At 40.4% G+C, this 21,024-nt stretch overlaps 1 protein-coding gene across 1 annotated transcript in view; it reads right to left on the bottom strand.

Annotated features, from left to right (window-relative positions):
• HSD17B3 (hydroxysteroid 17-beta dehydrogenase 3) overlaps window positions 1–19,751 on the bottom strand; it is a 39,423-nt gene extending 19,672 nt beyond the window's left edge. Inside the window, exons 1-2 of the mRNA XM_004325618.4 lie at window positions 18,225–19,751; window positions 14,207–14,253 (exon numbers count right to left, since the gene is read on the bottom strand). Coding sequence (XP_004325666.1) covers window positions 14,207–14,253; window positions 18,225–18,378 — 201 coding nt within the window. The 5' untranslated portion in view covers window positions 18,379–19,751. The remainder of the gene's footprint in view (window positions 1–14,206; window positions 14,254–18,224) is intronic.
• Between the last annotated feature and the right edge of the window lie 1,273 nt (window positions 19,752–21,024).

Genomic DNA, 21,024 nt, shown 5'->3' with positions numbered 1-21,024 from the left:
AGAAATTACATCTCTCTACTGTTTTGCTTTGCAGTTTTCCAACTATCAGTGGGACTGATTTTTTTGTATGTTTATATGTGAATTACCAGCATACACCCTTTTTTATTAAATTTTTGTTGAAGTATAGTTGATTTACAACATTGTGCTAATTTCTGCTGTACAGCAAAGTGATTCAGTTATACATATATAAATTCTTTTTTATATTCTTTTCCATTATGGTTTATCATAGAATATTTTGTTCATTTGTTTTTTTTTTTTTTTTCTCTTTTTGTGACTGGTTTATTTCACTAAGCATAATGTCCTCAAGGTTCATCCACATTGTAACATGTGTCAGAATTTCCTTCCTTTTCAAGGCTGAATAATACTGCATTGTATGCATACACCACATTTTGTTTATTCATTCATCATCAATGAACTTTTAAGTGCATCTTCTTTTTAAAATTTTCCCAGTATGTTTATTTTTTTAAATTTTTATTGGAGTATAGTTGATTTACAATGTTGTGTTAGTTTCTGCTGTACAGCAAGTGAATCAGTTATACATATACATATATCCACTATTTTTTTTAGATTCTTTTTCCATATAGGTCATTACAGAGTATTGAGTAGAGTTCCCTGTGCTATACAGTAGGTCGTTATTAGTTACCTATCTTATATATAGTAATGTGTGTATGTCAATCCCAATCTCCCAATTTATCCCTCCCTACCCTCCTTTCTCCCCTGGTAGCCATAAGTCTGTTTTCTAAATCTGTGACTCTATTTGTGTTTTGTAAATAAGTCCATTCATACCATTTTTTTTTAGATTCCACATATAAGTGATATCATATGATATTTGTCTTTCTCTGTCAGACTTACTTCACTCAGTATGACAGTCTCTAGGTCCATCAGTGTTGCTGCAAATGGCACTATTTCGTTCTTTTTTATGGTTGAGTAATATTCCATTGTATATATGCCCATTGACAGAGGAATGGATAAAGAAGACATGGTACATATCATAGAATATTGAATATAGTTCTCTGTACTATACAGCAGGACCTTGTTTATCCATTCTGTATATAAAAGCATACATCTGCTAATCCCAACCTCCCAATCCATCCCTCTCCTAACTCCCTCCCCCTTGGCAACCACGGCTCTGTTCTCTATGCCCCTGATTGTTTCTGTTTCATAGATAGGTTCATTGTGTCATATTTTAGATTCCACATACAAGTGATATCGTATGATATTTGTCATTTTCTGACTTACTTCACTTAGTATGTTGCAACTCTAGACATACAAGTGATATGCTATGATATTTGTCATTTTCTGACTTACTTCACTTAGTATGTTGCAACTCTAGACACATCCATGTTGCTGCAAATGGCATTATTTTGTTCTTTTTTATGGCTGTGTAGTATTCTGTTGTATATATGTACCACACCTTCTTTATCCATTCATATGTTGATGGACATTCAGGTTGTTTCCATGTCTTGGCTATTGTGAATAGTGTTGCTATGAACATAGAGGTACATGTATCTTTCTGAATTATAGTTTTGTCTGGATATAACCAGAATACACCCGTTGCCCATTCTACTGTTGGGTTGTCATTTTTTTATAAGTTTGTAGGAGCTTTATTTTTACATATACTTGGTATTAATTATTTGCATACTATATATGCAGTAATTATTTTCTCCTTTGTTTATGGTGTTCTTTCCATACATTACATAATATTAATTTTAATGTTACCAAGTTTGTGAATATTTTCCTTATTTTTTTTTAGAATTTCCTTTATGATTTTCCCTAACTTCAAGGATATAAATACATTTTCCTGTAACACTTGTAGTTTTTTTATTTTTGTTGTTGTTGTTTATTTTTGAGAATAGTGTGAGGTTGAAATCATCTAGCATTATTTTTTTCAAAATGGGTGGCTCATTGTTTTGGCAACAATTTTCTATTTGTCCCTCTTTTCCTGATGTGCAATGTTTATGCCAAATTCTCATATGTACGTGGATCTGTCTCTAATCTATCTGTTCTGTTCCACTGGCCTATATGTTAACTTCTGTGCCAGTGCCACTTCTGATAATCTTATAATAGGCTTTGATATCTGGTGTCTCATACAGGAAGTCCCTATGATTTATTATTTTCTTTCAAACTGTTCTTGTGTTATCTTCTTAGTTTAATTTTCCAAGTAAATGATAAGATTATATTTTTTAACATTTTATATTGAAATTAGAGATATTTAAGGGAAAAGTTGCATCTTTGCATTAATCAGTTATCCGTACTATGCCATGTATTCAGATCTTATGCATTCTTCTAAAACTTTTAGAAGTTTCTTCATGTAAATCTTGGACATTTCTTGTTAGTTTGCATTAGTTGGGATAACTTAAGCTGTTGTAACAAATAACTCCAAAATTTCAGTGGCTTCACGTAATGAAGTTTGGTTTTTGTCTTGTATAACAGACTCTATTCTACACAGCCCTTCAGGACCCACAGCTGAGAAAGGCATTTCCACCTTCAACACCAGGTTTCTGAGATTGCCCTAGCTGTTGATATCCAGCCAGTGCAAGGATCAGAAGAGGGTAGAGAAGATATATCCCCTCCCTCAACCACCTTGACCAAGAAATGACACACATCGTTTCTGCCTGATTTCATTGGAAAAATGTCACATAGCCCCAGCTATATGTAAGGGAATCTGGGAAGTTCCCTGGCTGGATAGCCACTTACTAGCTACAACTTTATACAATGGGAGAATAGGGATTTGGGGGGAAACTTAGCTGTTCCTGCCACCAATATCCTATGTTTATCTGTTGCCATTGTGAATTAAATTACTATGGATAACTAAATGGGGTCAGTTTATATAATGGAATACTATACAATACTGAAAATGAATGAACCAGGTTCTACACACATTAGCATGGATGAATTTCAAAAGCACAATATTGATCAGTAAGAAGCAGATTACAGAAGACATGAATCAATTTATATTAAGTTCAAAACAAGTAATGCAACCAAATGTTGTTGAGGGATACATGCATGTGTAACAACTTTTTTAAAGTAAGGAAATTATTAACACAACGTTCTTAATAGTGCTTACCTCTGTGGGAGTGAGGAGGGGAAACACAAAGGCATGACATGTGCCTATATGACAAACTTCAAGGAAACTGGTGATGCCCTATTTCTTAAGTTTGGTGATAAGAGACCCTGTACTCATTTTAATTTTTTTCGTAACCACACTTAGATATTATGTACACTCTTGTTTGATACATCTCTCTCTCTCTCTCTCTCTCTCTCTCACACACACACACACACACACACACGTGCGCATGCACGCACACAACCATGACATACTACAATGAACTGAGGATACTCAAAGCCTGGTTCAGAAAGTATAGGGTTGAAGTGAAGACACACAGGAACAAAGCAGTGAATCCAAGGAAACATAAAAATAATTAAAAGCTGATGCTTTCATTTAAGGGAAGATGAAAGAGAATAAGCTTAGAGTGCAGCTGGAGTAATTTAGACTAGGGTAATTTAGACATTAGGAAGAAGAATTTCCTTGCTGAAGTGGCGTAAGACACCATCATATATTGACAATAAATGTGTGATAATATTCAAGAATAGAGCAAAGCAGTTGGTTTTTCTTGGGTTGGGCTAAGGCAAGGGATTTTAATGCAAGGGGCCACACTGTGCCATTACCTGTAACTGACAGGAGCGCTGCCTTGAGAAGCATTCTAACTGCCTTGCCTGTCACACTGGAGCTTGTAGCATCCATACCATCCCAGACGTTGGGGGTGGCACTAGAATTGCCCAGATATGGAGCAATTAAACCAGACAATCTTTAGTCATATATTTTGCTTCTAGCATTCTGTGGGCATTAATAGCCAAGAATGCATGTTTATATATATTAAAGTGACAAAGAGTAAGTTTTATAATGTTTAAATATATACGTATATAAGTATTAAAATTTATAGTAATATAAGATGGGTTAAAATTGGTTCAATCATATAGAGGACCATCTGGCGATGGTATCCAGTATTTAAATGCACATACCCATTGAGCCAGCCATCTTACTGATAGGGATGTATACTTGGATATGTGTAAGTTTATCTTCAAGGGTGTGTCCTGAAACATTATTTGTAACTACAAAAACCAAAAGTAACCCTAGTGCCCATCCCTAAGAGGCCGATAAAAGAGACATAGTACATCCCTGGGATAGGATAACCCTGAAACCAATAAAAAGAATGAAGGCCATCTGTATGCCTTTGCTGTGGCAAGATCTCCATATTACACTATTTAATGGACAAAGCAAAGTTTAGAAGAGGGTTTATGGTTGTGTGAAGCAGGATTCCATCTGTGTTCATGTGGGCAAAAACTAAACATACAGGTGTGAATTCTGCTAGGAGACTATAAATTACTTTCCTTCTTCCTGGGCATGTGACTAGATGACACTCCTGGCCTTTCTTGCCCTATGTCTGGCCATAGGACTGAGTGCTGGCAGTGGGCTGCAGGACACAGACATGCTTATGACCCAGCTCCAACCTTGAAGAGTAGCGCAAAGGCTTATAAGATAGACAAGAAGCAAGACAGAAGGAACTGGACAGAGCCACCCACTAATCAGGAAAGTCTCTGGATTGTTACGCTGAAGTTACTCTGTACTATCAACATCCATGTCAACAGGTAAGTATGAATATAGCCATGGTTTTCCTTTACCTTTTCTGAAAAGAATCTCAAGACATTGTGAACACTGGTGACCTTTACAGAGAAGGGCCAGGTAAGGGCAGGGGTGAGGGAGGAGAGGCCTTTATTTCCCTTTGTATGCTTTTCTGTGCTGCTTGAGTTTTCTCATTTTATGCCTGTATTATTTTATCTTTAACAGAAATTATCTGGGCAAAGAGATGATGGCCTTTTTGCTGTTTTCTTCCTTACACTTCTTTGAATTAAAAATGTATACATAAACATCATTAGCCATCAGGGAAGTGCAAATTAAAACCCCAATGAGATATTACTACACAGCTCTCAGAATGGCTAACATAAAACATAGCAACACCAAATGCTGGTGAAGATGTGGAGAAAATGGACCACACATACAGTGCTGGTGAGAATGGTACAAACAATCTGGGGGACAGTTTAGCAGTTTCTTAAAAAACTAAACATGCAACTATCATACCAGCCAGCAATTGCACTCCTGAGCATTTATTCCAGGAAAAATAGTCTTACGTTCACATAAAACTTATATACAAATGTTTATAGAAGCTTTATAAGTATTGCCCAAAACTGGAAACAATATCCTGTAATAAACCATAATGGAAAAGAATATAAAAATGATGTATATATATGTATAACTGAATCATTTTGCTAAACAGCAGAAAGTAACACAACACTGTAAATCAACTATACGTCAAGAAAGAAATAATGAAAGAAAGAAGGAGGGAAGGAAGGAAGGAAGGAAGGAAGAGAGGAAGGGAGGGAGGGAGGGAGGGAGGGAGGGAGGGAGGGAGGAAAGAAGGAAGGAGGGGGTGGGGGTGTTTATAAAACGGCCACACAAGGGATCCTTGTGGTGGTGGAAATGTTCTGTATCTTGACGGTATCTATGTTGATATCCTGAGTGTGATGTTGTAGAATAGCTTTGCAAGATTGGGTAAAGGGTACATGGGATCTCTCTGTATTCTTTCTTACAACTGCATATGAATCTATAATTATCTCAAAATTAAAAGTTTAATTTTAAAAAAGAAGCTAAAGGAAGCTAAATAAATACAGGAAAATTAGGTAACAGTGCTTTTTAAAAGAGAATTGGGGATGTGAAGTGAGTAGATGCTGTATGGGGCTGTATTGTGCTTAGCTGGGGCTGAGATGAGCTGGGAGGCCAGAGGGGCTGGCGCTGCTTGGGGTCAGCTGGGCTGCTTTTTGTACAGACCAGAGCAGCTGCACATGCTCCTAAGGACTGGGCAGAGCTGACTAGAAACCTGAATGGCTGGAACCCTGGGAAGCATTAAATATTATGTCTTTCTCTGACCTAAGCCTGTTTGGTTGTTCATAATCACTGGGTTTTCTTGTTGCCTCCAGTAATTAGAGATAGATTTTGGCTACAGATCTCCTCCCCAACAACCAGCCAGCAGATGGTGTGTTATAAGATTTAAACAAGCCTCAGACCAAATCCTACCAACAGAAACATTCGTTAGTAAGCTGGCATCTAAATAGTCATGAACCTATTCTTATAGCTCAGTGGAGTCCCAGCTTTCTGTCCCTTAGGCACTCTGTGAAGGCTCATCCCAGGCAGATATGATAATGTTCTGGGGGCAGAGTGCAGTCAAACTTCTAGCAGGGTAGGGTGAGAGAATCCCCCACTGTCAGCAGGACATGGGGCCAAATCAGTTAAAGGCCAAGAACACCACTCTGCGACGCTCACAGATTTTACATCCTTGCTCACAGGGGGGCAGAAGTACCTGTACAATATCTCTAGCTAATCCACATATCTTGGAAGGCACTTCCTCAGGAAAATTATTTATAACATCTCTTAGGCTAAGGGGCAAACCCTCTAATGAAAGTCAGGTTAGCTAAAGCACAGATATTGATGAACTCTAATTTAGCATCTTTAAAAATTAACTAAAACCTGGATTTAGCCAAGGTCCTGGCAAAAACAGCACACTCAAATTGGGTAACTAGAAGAGAGTTTAATAAAAGGATGATTTACAAAGTGTGACTAACGTGTAGAGAACCCACGAGATTCTGGAGCTAATAAGGGCAGAGCTGTTGTCACCTGTGAACCTGAAAGGGTTGGGGGATGAACAGTTACCAGAACCAGAGGGTGGAGAGGGCTGCCTGACAGAGCTGCGGCCTTCAGCAGAGGGATACAGCCAGCCCATAGGGAGAGAGCAGAAAGGAACCCAACCTCACACTCCTCTCTCTCTCTTACCTGTTGCCAGTATCCCCCAACCCCCACCAAACCCCACTGAAACCAGAAGCCATCTGAGGTCCTTGGTGCAGGGCAGCCTCCTAGGGCACACAGCAGGGCGAAGAAGGGCGGAGGGTGAATCCCGAGGGGCAAGTAGAAGAAACTCAACACACACCACCTCTAGGTGTGGTGGTGTATTCCATTCCTAGGTAATCTACCCAAGAGAAATGGAGGGACTTCCCTGGTGGCACAGTGGTTAAGAATCTGCCTGTCAATGCAGGGGACATGGGTTCGAGCCCTGGTCTGGGAAGATCCCACATGCCGTGGAGCAACTAAGCCCGTGCACCACAACTACTGAGCCCGTGTGCCACAACTACTGAAGCCCGTGCGCCTAGAGCCCATGGTCCCCAACAAGAGAAGCCACGGCAATGAGAAGCCTGTGCACCACAACAAAGAGTAGCCCCTGCTCGCCGCAACTAGAGAAAGCCTGCGCACAGCAACGAAGACCCGATGCAGCCAAAAAAAAGGAGAAATGGAAACATATGTCCATGAAAACAAGCACATAAGAATGTTCACAGCAGCATATTATATAGCCAAAAAATGGGAACAACCCGAACATTCATCAGCTAGTAAATGAATAAACAAATTGTGGTATATCCATACGATGGAATATTATTCTGCAATAAAAATGAAAGAACCACTGACACATGCTACAACATGGATGAACCTCAAAAATCCTGTGCTAAATGAAGGAAGTCAGGCACAAAAGACTACATATTGTGTGGTGGCATTCATATGAAGTGTTCAGAAAAGATTAGTGGCAGCCTAGGACTAGGGATGGGAATGGGGGATTAACTGTGACCAGTTGTGAGTGATCTCATTAGGATCTTATTAGGATGATGGAAATGTGCTAAAACTGGATGGTGACGATGGTGACAACCTTGGTTAATTTACTAAAAATCATTGTACCATACACTTAAAACAGGTGAATTTTATGGTACATGAATTATATCTCAAGAAGCTGTTTAACATAAAAAACTGATTCCCGTGCATATCATATGATGCATGCTGAAGTATTTTAAAGTAAATTATATTCAGTCTAACAGCTGATCTTCAGCCATAAAGTGTTATAACAAGTCCCACCCCAGGCCTGGATCCTATCTAGTGAGGTTTCACTTTGTAAAAAGACAATCAATCAATATCTAGACATATATAGAATGTAATTAGGGGTGATACTCTGCATCTGTTGTTCCTTTAAATAGTTGATTTCCTAGTATATATATTTTTTTTTTCCTAGTATATTTTTAAATGACATAAAAAGAAGTTTACTCAGACATTTTGGCTGGAACACAGTTATGGAAAAGAAATAAGCCACAGAAAATGTCTCAAAGACTTTTGTGTCAGTTTTGACTGACCCTAGGTAAAGAAAGCTTAATTCAGACCAGACTGAGCAAAGGAGAAGGTGGGAAGCAGGTTCTCTAAGAGAAACTCATCTTCAGCTGGGCCCGTAACACACTTTCCCCTGAAAAACAACCACCACGGAAAAACTAAACCAAGAAGAGTGAACCCCAAGGTGAACTATGGACTCTGGGTGATAATGACGTGCCAGTGTATGTTCACTGTAGCAAACTTCCCACTCTGGGGTGTGTGTGCGGACAAGGGTATATGGGAACTCGCTGTACCTTCTGCAAGATTTTGTGGTCAATCTAAAACTGCTCTAAAAAATAAAGTCTATCTTAAAACTTTAAAAATAAATAGAAAATTAAAAGATAAAAAATAAGAACTGTCCCATTTTAAGGCCAGTGATACCATGAAGTCTTCTCTTTCTCTCCTGGAAAATTCCCCACCCCCACCTCCAGCCCTCATTTTCAGTCTGGGAATCTATCAAAGGATGGCTAAAGAATTAAGCACCTTCGTCTCACAATTCACTTCATCAGCCTCCAGAGGGGGAGATTGTCCATTAAATGGAAAACAATTTGCATTTTCAACACAAAGGATGCTCTCTGCCTTGTGTGCTTCCAGCCTCTCCTGAATTGTGCCATTTATCTCAAGAGCCATAGACTTTTTTTTTTTTTTTTGCGGTACGCAGGCCTCTCACTGCCGTGGCCTCTCCCGTGCGGAGCACAGGCTCCGGACGCGCAGGCTCAGCGGCCATGGCTCACGGGCCCAGCCGCTCCGCGGCATGTGGGATCTTCCCGGACTGGGGCATGAACCTGTGTCCCCTGCATCGGCAGGTGGACTCTCAACCACTGCGGCACCAGGGAAACCCAAGAGCCATAGACTTTTTAAAGGTTCCATGTGAAGTGGTCTGAGCCAGGAGGGGGGCACGGAGAACACTTGGTTGTCTGGGCCAGCATGTTCCCTTTGTCCTTTTGAGCAGGGCTCAATCTTCTTTCTAGAATGTCCAGGCTGACAGGCTCCATACGTGGGTTTTGCCACCACCCCCCTTCAGGGAATTAAGCCCCAGAAGCACGCCCTGTCCCAGAATTCCCTGCCAGGCACTGTGCTAAAAGAAGAATGGCTGCTGCTGTGATGAATAGACCATTTTCCTTCTGCTGTGTGTTAGGGCCTAGGTCAAGGAAGGTGCTTGTTGCTGCTAATCTATAACAGGTGGTGGGAATGCCAGGGAAGACAGGGCTTCTTCTGTGTGGCGGTAAATAAAATAAAGGGCTTGAATTCAGGTGCCAAAGGAATGGAAATGGTGTGAAATACAGAGTGAAGCAGAGGCTTCAGAGGCATGAAGACCAGGCCCATTCTTGTCCTTCCTCCTCCAGCCCATCCCTCTCCACAATTTTTTTCACGCTGCTTCCAATAATGCTTGAAATTCCTTTAAAAGGAGGCAAAGTCACTATTGCCACTCTAAATACAAATACAGATTAGGTTAAAATGTAATATAGAATAGGCTACTGGAAAGTTGGAGTCAAAGTCCCTATTTCTACCATGAAATGCAACTAAAACATGCAACCTGGACATAATGCATAAAATAAATATAAGAAGACTCCAAAAGATAGTGAGAAGATCAGCTATGGGCCTTGAGACCTGAGGAAACTGGTGGTGAGTCTCCTGGCTTTTCTTTTTGCCTCATATATCCCAGACTTATTGCTGGAGAAGCTGGATATTCAGAAACACCAACAGTGCAGACATAAAAAGTCCCAATAAAAGCCTGCTCTCTCTAACCAAAGAACCAAAAACTGGCAGCCTAGCAAGGCAGAAAACTTTAGACAATAACTGACGTACTCCAGACAAACAACTCAAAAAAAAAATCTATGTTCCTATTGCCACCCCTGCCTCCAAAGGCTGAGTGGGGAGCTGACACTTCCACTCTGGTGAGGCTGAGTCCTAACAAGGACTCCAACCCCCTGCCAGGTTGGCATCAGAGAAGGATGAGCAGGGAGCTGGAACTTTCATCCCAGCCACCCCACCCACCATGTCAGCAGAGACCTGAACTTCCACTTCCTCCTGACAGTGCCAGAGCACCCCTTCTGATCTCTCCCCTCTTCCTTCCCCTGGGATGATGACAGAGGAAGCCTAGTGGAGATTCAGGACTTATACCATCACCGCAGTGATAGTGAGACCACCTCCTTCAAGTACTGCTTGTGGGGAGCAGTAAGGATGCACTCTTGCCCCAAAAATCCAGAGTGGCTTATGAGAAGCCAGAACTCCTACACCCATCCAGCAGTAACAAGGAGGCAGCACCCCCCAAAGGAGGCCAAGTAGTAAAGCTGGGCTTCTACCTCACCTGGTAGGAAAAAGCACCCCCTCCTCCCCCTGTTGAAGCAATGTCAGTACAGACCTAAACCAAAAGATTTAAATATGATCCAGAGTCTCATAACATAAAACCAAAAATGTCCAAGATTCAATTAAAAAAAAAAAACTCATCACACCAAGAATAAGGAAGATCTCAATCTGAGTAAGATAAAAACAATGGACAAATGCTAACACCAAGATGACAGAGATGTTAGAATTATCTGACTAGAATTTTAAAGCAGCTATCGTAAAAATGCTTCAGAGAGCAATCACAAACACAATTAAAACAAATGAAAAATAGGACATTTCAGCAAAGAAATAGAAGATATAAAGAAAAATGAAATGGAAATTTTAGAACTGAAAAATACAGAAAGTGAAATTAAAAACTCAATGGATGGGCTCAATAGCAGAATGGAGAGACCAAGGAAAGAATCCATGAACTTAAAGATAAAAAAACAGGAATTACCCAATCTAAACAGAGAAAAAATACACTGAAAAAACATGAACAGCATCTCAGAGACCCACTAGACTATAAGAAAGGTCTTGCATTTGTGTCATTAGAGTCCCAGAAGAAGAGAAGAGGGCTAGGCAGCTAGGCAGAAAGAATATTTGAAGAAAGAATGAATGAAAAATTTCCAAATTTGTGAAAAGGTATAAACCTACAGATTCAAGAGACTGAGTGAATCTCAAACAAGATAAACCCAAAGAAACCCACACCAAGAAACATAACTAAACTCCTGAAAACTGAACACAAAGAAAAAAATCTTGAAAGCAATGAAAGAGAAACAACACCTTACCTATAGGGGAAAATGATTTGAATAACATCAGACTCATCAGAAATCATAGAGGACAGAAGGAAGGGGCACAACATTTTTCAAGTGCTGAAAGGAAAGGATTGCCAACTATAAATCCTATATTCAGCAAAATTATCCTTCAGGAATGAAGGGGAAATGGAGACAGTCTCTGATGAAGGAAAACAAAGAATGTGTCACCCGCAGAGCTACTGTAGAAGAACAACTAAAGGAACTTCTCTAAACAGACAGGAAATAACAAAAGAAAAAATCTTGGAACATCAGGGAAGAAGAAAGAATAGAAAGAGTAAAAATACGGGTAAGTACAACACATTTTCTTTCTCAAGAAGAGAAAGAGAAAAGCAATATATGGGAAAGAAAACACAGATTAAATATCCAATAATAATAGTGGCTAAACTTGGAGAGCTTGCTCTATGCAAAGCATTTTGCCCGTCTCATCCCGTTTAACTTTTACAAAAGCCCAGATGGAATTATCATCACCTCCAGTTTATTGATGTGGAAATTCTGCAGTGAGCATATTGGAGGCAGAGTTTGAACAGACATCTGATCCATTCCCAACCTCGAATTCTTAACCATTACAATCCATAGCATTCCAGACTCTGAACTGCTTTCCTTGAAGCAGCAATTAACAGGGAGACAAGAACAGGCTCTCTGGGAGAGAGGGAATCCTGCATGACAGAAAGGTAGGGATCCCAGAAAATTGTTTAACACAGCCTTAGAAAAGAACAAAAGGAAACAAAGAATAAGATTCTACAAGAAGAGCAAAGCAAGAATTAGTCTAGAAGAGAAACAGAGTTTAGAATTTGAAGACTCTTGGGAGACATCTTTTGTGCTCATAAAGACCTGGAAGCCCAGAAAGGATGTGTAACTTCCTGCAGACAGTTAGTTTCTGCAGACAGTTAGTTTCTGGATGAGGACTGGAACTCATAGCTCCTGACCCACAGGCCATTGCTTTTGGAAAGAGTAAGGAAATGAATTGCCAAGGGGAATCCGCACATGGGTCTCCTCTAAGAAGAAAGAAAAGTGTCTGAGTCTTAAGATATCAAGGGGGCCATAGGTATATCAGGTCAGCATGAATTTGAGGAAAGAATCTGGAAAATCATAAAGAAATAACCTGAGGGCTTCCCTGGTGGCGCAGTGGTTGAGAGTCCGCCTGCCGATGCAGGGGACGCGGGTTCGTGCCCCAGTCTGGGAAGATCCCACGTGCCGCGGAGTGGCTGGGCCCGTGAGACATGGCCGCTGAGCCTGAACATCCGGAGCCTGTGCTCCGCAACGGGAGAGGCCACAGCAGTGAGAGGCCCGCGTACCGCTAAAAAAAAAAAAAAAAAAAAAAAAAAAAAAAAAGAAATAACCTGAGTTCTCCAGAGAACTGAGAGATAAAATGAAAGATGAAAGATAAGACCCTTTCCAGAAAACTGGTCTAAGGTGAAAAAACAGTTATATAAGAGGTGATATAGTTTTAACACAAATAGCTAGAAAAACTTTCCTTCTGATTTGGGGTATGGAAGATACAAGACTTTGGAAAGGGTTTGGCACATGGTCTTTCCAACCTCAACACTCAAATATAACCACTCATCTACTGAGTGTTGGGCACTACTGATCATCAGAAAGTTGCTATATACAAATTAGGATAAAAGCAAAGATGAACTCTTTAGCTGGAATTAAAAAACAGAGTTGAAGTAGAATGTCAGTACCAAAGAAATTATCTTCAGGGCACGTAGGATGGGGGGTAGACCCAAAAGACCAGCACTCGGAGCTTTTAAGTGGTATGGTTCAGCTCTGTTAACTAAAAAGAAAACCAGAAGTATCTATCAGGTACCTCCAATATACCTTGCAATGTTCATTTCACAGAAGATGATTTGACCTCTCTCATGACACAGGCCTTTAGGAACAAGAAACCACATGAGTACTACACTATTGTTGAATGTAGTTTTCATAATTGAAGTGCTTTTCATTATGTTTTTAAGGTGTTGATTTTTAACAGCCATCCTCATAATTTCTAGGATTCTATTTCTTCTATTGTATTTTACATGGTGCTAGAGGTTAGTATAATAGGCACAAGGAAGAAAGAAAATATATAGGAATTCCAGGAAACAATACTTCATTAGTGAAAATGTCAAACTTGTAATAATACTAATAATAATGGCATACAAAACTACATAAGCTGTAAACACATTTTTAGAAAAGCATAACTACCTACTTATCTATCTATCTATCTATCTATCTACAGAGAAACAAAAACCCTGGAAGGAAACACTCAAGGACACTAATCACACTCCAGTGACTCTCAGCCCTATCAGATTCTCTCTTTATATTTTTTAATGCCCATTAATCTTCTTGAAGTGAAAGTTTTATATATATATATATATATATATATATATATATATCTCCTACCTACACAAATGATTTTTAAATCAACATATGCCCTAGCTATAATGTAAAGGGTAAATAAAAGGAAAGTAGTTTATAATTTTTTTATTGCTTTAAGTATATAAATGCTTATGGTACAATTACCCTAGGAAATAACAGTGTCCCCATAAATTCCTAAAACAACTCCTAAGGGGAGATACTGCCACCTTTGAATAGCATTGTATTTTTTTTAAAAGGTAGCCAGGCGGTGAGATTATGATTTTTAAATTTCCTTTTTTATAGAAAATAGTTTCCTTCATAAGGGAATGTCCATTGCTTTTATAATCAGAAAACTAGTGTTTGGGGTGGGAGTCATGTGACTATGATGTGTTTAATAAAAGGGGAGGAGAAAGTCTCCAGGGACACAACTTACCTCGAATGAATAAGCTTTCCCAATCCCATCTCCTGCTCCAGTGATCACTGCAAAAAGCAGAAATGGTTTTAAAGGATAGAATTAATCTTTAAACCCCTTTCTTGCTGGCTACATGTTCTTGCAGGCCTACTCTCTAGGACACAATATTCCAAAGCACTGCCCTTCTGCTCTCCAGCCCTACTCCGCTCAACTGTGAAGTTTCCAGCCTTGACTCCCTTCACTAAATGTTCAAAATGAAGCATTTTTTTCTTTTTTTGGTTGGGGTCTGGGGGGAAGGGTTGGTGAGGCTATGAAAAACATGCTCCAAAATGAAACAAAGAACATTAGCCAGCGAACATTTTATTCAGACCCCAGAAGGGTTTAGACATTTCTAAGCCTTAATTCATCAAGGACAAGCAGTGTATGCTATTATCTCTCTACCCACACACCCAATTATCACTGTAAGGACATTTCAAGGTTCCTACTAAAAGTTGAGTTCTCCCCACTTCCTATCCTCACTCTCACAGGACAGCAGCAATCAAAGCCCATTGAAGATAGAGAACTTAACAAAGAGGAAAATACAGAAATGCAAAAAGAGGATGCAGTGACATGAAGGAACCTAAAGAACTTGTGCTCACTGGATCTATTGATTAATAGATAACAATGAGATGGGCCTTCTAGTCCTTTTATAGCCAACAGCACATACATATTTAATGACTGAGCTCTAGGGTAAACTTCATTCGTGTGAATGTCACAATTTCAAAACACAGTACAATTCAGTATATACATATCTGCAGTTTACCTTTGCACCAACAATCGGAGGATATGCTTTCCAAAAGTGTGTACAAAAGCTATGTATACATTTAGTTTACTTGAGAGGGAGAGCAGACCAAGCTAAAAAACTTCAGGCAGTGCTTCAGGCAGAAGCACCCTCATTGTAATAATTACCAGTGATTTTACTTGTTTATTTGGGTACTTTTAAGTGACTCCACATTTATGACTTGTTTTACTCTGTAGAGGTACTTTGCTCAGGGTTGTTGTCTTCTGCCTCACCTTCCCCTCCATCACAGGCATCCTCAAATTCACCCAGTACAAGGCCTGAACTACAGTCAAGATAACGTCAATAAGTGGCTGGTACCTACTGAGCGTTTACTTTCTGCCGTGCATTATATTTTTGGGTTTTGTTTTTAGTCACTTGGACCTTATTATTTACAAGTTAAATTACACAGCATGAGATGGACTGGAGGGAGAAGAGGGGAGGAAGCTGGCTCCTGAGGTTCCTGGCCACCTCCACCCCCTCCTCGGTGCGTAGCAAAGTCTTCAGTGCTGCCTCTGCCCCAGTGTCCAGGTCAGGCCTCGGAACACAGCTTCCAAGCCAGAAATGAGGTTCTGGCTCTGACACCCCAGAGCACCAGGGCTCCCACTAGCAGCTTCTTCATGGCGGGTGGTGGGAATGTGAAGGCATCAGTTTGTCTAGGTGAGGGTGACAGATGAGGCTGCTGGAATTCAGGGAGAAAGTGGAATAGGCATTGTAGGTCCAATAAAGCTCTTCCGTGTCCGGCTTACAGAAATGCAGAAAGACCATGTGGATGGGCAACCCCACAGCCACATCTCATCTGATATTCAAAACAAGCCTATAATTCAGGGAACATCATTTTCCTTAGTTTATATTTGAGGAAGCTAAGGGAGAGAAAGTTCTTAACCCAATCAAGGCCACACTGCTAAAAGTGATGACTACAGGATTTGAACCCAGGCTCTGACTTTAGGGTCACAAATCTATAAAGAATATCAGTGATGGGACTTCCCTGGTGGCGCAGTGGTTAAGAATCTACCTGCCAATGCAGGGGACACGGGTTCGAGCCCTGGTCCGGGAAGATCCCACATGCCGCGGAGCAACTGAGCCCGTGCACCACAACTACTGAGCCTGTGCTCTAGAGCCCACGAGCCACAACTACTGAGCCCACGTGCCGCAACAACTGAGGCCCGCATGCCTAGAGCCCGTGCTCCGCAATAAGTCACCACAATGAGAAGCCCGCGCACCGCAATGAAAGAGTAGCCCCCACTCGCAGCAACTAGAGAAAGCCTGCACGCAGCAAGGAAGACCCAGCATAGCCAAAAAAAAAAAAAAAAAAAAAGAATACCAGTGACAAAATTAGGAAATCAACCACATATGACCGCACATGCACTTCTTTTAGAATGTGTGTCCTCAGAAGGGCTTTGCCGTACACTGATGGGCAGAGTTCTAAGCCCCTCAGAGCACAGGCATTTGGATCTGTGTGATGCAGAGTATTTGGATCCAGAACATTCAAGTTCAAACTGCTTAGCAAGTTCACTGGAGACATCATACTGCCCTGAGAGGGAGTGCTCACACACACATATCCTCTCTCTCTCTCTCTCTCTCTCTCTCTCTCACCCCAGATTAACAAGCAACAGTTAAAAACGCATTTTATTCACGCCAAACAATTTTCATATAGTAATTTTTTTAGCTTTGGAAAATAAGGATACAGGATGCCTAGTTAAACTTGAATTTCAGGTAAACAACAAATAATTTTTTCGTATAAGAATGTCGCACATAATATTGGGGGTGTCATATACTGAAAAATGATTCTTTATTTATCTGAAATTCAAATATAACTGAGTATCCTGTATTTTACCTGGCAGCCCTGTAAGGTTGTTTACAATCTTTCCTATTTAGCCTGGCATTGTATTTCTAAAGCCACACAAATTCTTATTTTTTTTTAAATCATTGGATTTCTTGGTGCCCAACCGTAGTGTAAAACCTGACAGTTGGGTTTTGGGTTTTGTTTTTTTCTTTTTTGTAATGCAAGTGCCTGACTTTGATTGCCAATGAGGCATCAACTTCAAAGAGGCATCAACTTTAAAGATGGTGATTTCTAATAAAAGCTATGCTGGCCACACGATCATGTAACGAGCCAGGCCATCTCCCCCAAATGAGGTTCCTTTGTTTTAAAAATCTTGATTGCTTTCAATAACTGACCATTTGGACCACTTGTTTTTTCTCTTCCTGTGCTTTAAATACCTGCTTGTATGTTTTAAATTCACCATTAAAGAGTGAGCGTGTGAAACCCTAGGCCCCCACCCCAGAATAAAATAAAAGCAGAACTCCAGGCCCATTCACTCTCTCTCTCTCTCTTTGCACCCATGACCTTGCTATGTGGCACCAGGTGTCCTACATAATTTCCAGGTCCTGAAAGTAATAAACCTTTATTTTTTTTTTAAAGTGTCCTGATGGTTATTGCTGAAAACCACCTTGCAATCACAGTAAGAACCACAAGGGCCAGCCCGACCACAGTATTGGTTATTGATAGACTGACACCAGCACATAACACCAACTTTGAAATGCAAACTTAGCGTTTCGTTCAAGGAGATGCCGAAACCATAGCCTCACGTCCTTCACCTTAAACTCAGTAGGGAGCTGAAATTCTGCATGGCAGTTCCAGGAGCTAAATCCCATTGGGAGGCAGCAATTAATCAGTCTACTTGGGACACAAACCAGACCCAGATTCCATATATAACCATTTTAAAAACATGTCTCCACAGAGATCTTTATTGTCTTGATTTTGTATTACCCTCACTTCTTGCAAGGGCTCAGAGAAATTTTTTTTAATAAAATGAATTTAAATTATTGGACTTCAGAATGTTGAAACACCCTTTAAGAAAATGGAAGCAACCTGGGCTTTTGAAAATCTGAAGGAGAGGATACATAATTTTCTGCAGCATCTATTACTTGTATCATCAGAAACTCCAAAAATAAGAAAACCCAACTAGTGAGAATGAGAGGAGAAGCACCCAGGCAAGGACTGAGTCACATTGTTCCCTAATTATCCTCCTGACGCCCCACATCTCATTTCTCAGACAATCCTAATTTCATTCGTGCTTTCCAGCCTCCCAAATGAAAATAACCCAAAGGAATTACATCTTTGCTCTCAAAAGGAAAAGATGCAATATATCTTTTGAGACCTGAGTGATAATAAGCAAGAACAACAAAAAAAAACAAGAGATGGAAAACTTTCTTTACCTGCCCACTGTCCCATGGACTTCAAGAAAGACCTTGGCGAAACTTTCCAGAAGTGCAGGAAAATACATTTGGAGAATCTCACGCATTTCACCAGGTGGACCAGGCACACCAGCAGCCCTACAAAAATGAAGAACTGTGCCAGAACCTCCCCCATGATGGCACTGCAGCAGATGCTGTTTGGGACCTGGTTGGGGCCCTCACAGCCTCCAGGCGCGAGCGTGACTCCTCCGGAGGAGTGTCAGTCAGTCCCCTTCTGGAGTCACTGGGCACATTCCAACGCGTCACTGTGTCGAGGCTTTCAGATTGGAGTAACTTCTTTACACAATCCTCTGATTCACAGGCTTCGGAATAAAATATTGTTTCTAATATCTTTACAGCACTGTTGGGCTTTTGTGACACAGGGGAGTTGGTGAAGAAGTGGACATAAAGAAAGATAAAGGCTGGACAAAGAAAAATGGCAGCCCAGCATTCCCTCCCTGAATTTGGAAGCTAAAAAAGATACTTAAAAGTATGCAAAATCCTATAAGTCATTCATTCACTTATTCAGCAAATATTTATCGACTGCCTACAGGTGGCATCACTCTTTGAGGCGCTGGGAATATATAATAGTAAACACGGCCAGGCACTGCCATGGGGGAGCTGAGATTCACAGTCAATGTGCGAATAAATAAGATAATGTCAGATATCAGTGCCGTGAAAAAGTGCTACGGAGTGACTTGTTAGAGTGACTAGTGAGCACAGGAAGAAATTCTGTGAAGAGGTGGTATTTTGAACTGAAATTTGAAGGAAAAGGAGACAGCCTTGCAAAGATAGGTTCCCCCCTCCAGGCTGAGGGAACAGCTAGTGCAAGCGACCTGAAATGAGAAAGATACATGTATTTGAGGAATAAACAGCACTACATAGAGGAACTGGTCGGTAGAGAACAAAGGAAGGAAAGAATAAAGTAAGGTGACGGCATGGGGAGGAGCCAGATACTCCTGGTGAGGACTTTGGACTTTATGAGCAACAGGAAACCACTGAAGAGACTCAGACAATGGTGTTATCTAATCCGAGTCACTCTGGATGCTGAGAGAAGATGACCTTTTGGAGGTGGGGATGGAGAGTGGTCATGACACTGAAGCAGGGGGAGAGAGACTATGACAGTCATCTGAGAAGAGTGCCCCCATGTTCATCCTTTGGCCCCCTTCTCCTTCTGTCCACACTTACTCATTTGGTGACATTACCCAATCTCTTGACTCTAAGGACGCTGTGCACTGAGGACCCCCAAATATATAAGTCCAGTGGTAACCCAGGCTGTTCATCCAGACTTGCATTTCCACCTGCCTACTTAACACCTCCATTTGAATGCCTGTCATCTCATGCTTAAGTCTAGTACTGGTTTCTGATATTACCAGCAAATGTCAAAACTTGCTCCCCTTGCAGACTTCCCTATCCCAGAACATGGTAACTCTTATGTTCCAGTTGTTCAGGTTAAAATCCTTAGAGATATCCTTGACTCCTCTCTTTCTCTCACATCCTGCAGCCAATCTGTCTCCTGTTGACCAACAATTGTATTTGTTTTCAGTTTTAGATTATGCTAAACAACATTGCTATGGATATTCTTGTATTTGTACTTTCGCACACGTGTGCATGTCTCTCTCACACACACATACATGTGATTGCAGGGTCATACATGTTATACACGTACAACTTCAATGTTACTAGTGTGTCAGTCCCACTCAGGAGACAAACCACACAGCAATTTGAACATGGACTATTCAATATTAAAAAATTAGTTGGGAATTAGCTACTAAAAGGGCATAAAAGAAAACTCAAAAGAATACTCAAAGGCTGAAGAAGAGTATTTAGGAAACAAATGAACTTGGAAGGTAATTCCTGGAGCCAAGGCTGGGATTCAGACCTCACTGGAGAGAGTGTGGTTGCAGCCAACTGGTTGGTGATGAAGTTCTCTGGGTTGCCCGAGACAGAGCTGCTCACAGTCAGGAGGATAAGTCTGGTTAGCAGGGAACTGCTGGCTGGGACCAGAAATCCCCACTGGGAAGCTGACAATACTTGCTGGAAAGCTACTGGGGGGTGCGGGGGGGGTTGCTGTTGAACTCCCTGGGGTGAGCCCTACTGGGGCTCAACTGGAAAAAACTGACATTTATTTTTACAATATTGAGTCTTTCAACCTACAAACTGGCATATCTCTCCTTTTAGGTCTTCTTAATGTCTCTCAATAACGTTTATAATTTCCTTAAAAATTCTTGCTCTTATACAAATTTATAATAAGAAAAATATCAAAAATATGCAAAAGTAGAGAGACTAACTTAATGAACCCTCACTTACCCATAGGTATAGGTAACCATGATGACAGTTAATAACAAAATTAACTATCATTTCATGTCCATTTTTACTTTGTATATACCCATTTTCCCTACTCCCAAACCCCTATAATGGGAAGGACTCTTTAAAAGAATAACATAAAAATAATGCAGTTATTACAATTTAACAATTAGTAGTAATTCCATCAAATATACAGTCAGTATTTAAATTTCCCTGATTGTTACATACATATTTTTAAGTTGACTTTTGAATCATTTTCTTCTTAAAGGACTACACATTGCATTAAAGTCATATGTCTCATAAGTGGTATAGGTTTTCTCTCCCACCCTTTAAAAAATGTTTACTATCATTTATTTGTTTAAGAAATTAAGTTGTTAATCTTATAGAATTTTCCACGTTTTGAATTTGCTGATTGCATCTCCATGGTGTTTCTTAACATGTTCCTTTGTTCCCTATATTTCTTCTAAACTATTTA

The sequence above is a fragment of the Tursiops truncatus genome, chromosome 6 (assembly GCF_011762595.2).
Source record: "Tursiops truncatus isolate mTurTru1 chromosome 6, mTurTru1.mat.Y, whole genome shotgun sequence".
NCBI lineage: Eukaryota > Metazoa > Chordata > Mammalia > Artiodactyla > Delphinidae > Tursiops > Tursiops truncatus.
This window is presented reverse-complemented; position numbering and strand designations above follow the sequence as displayed.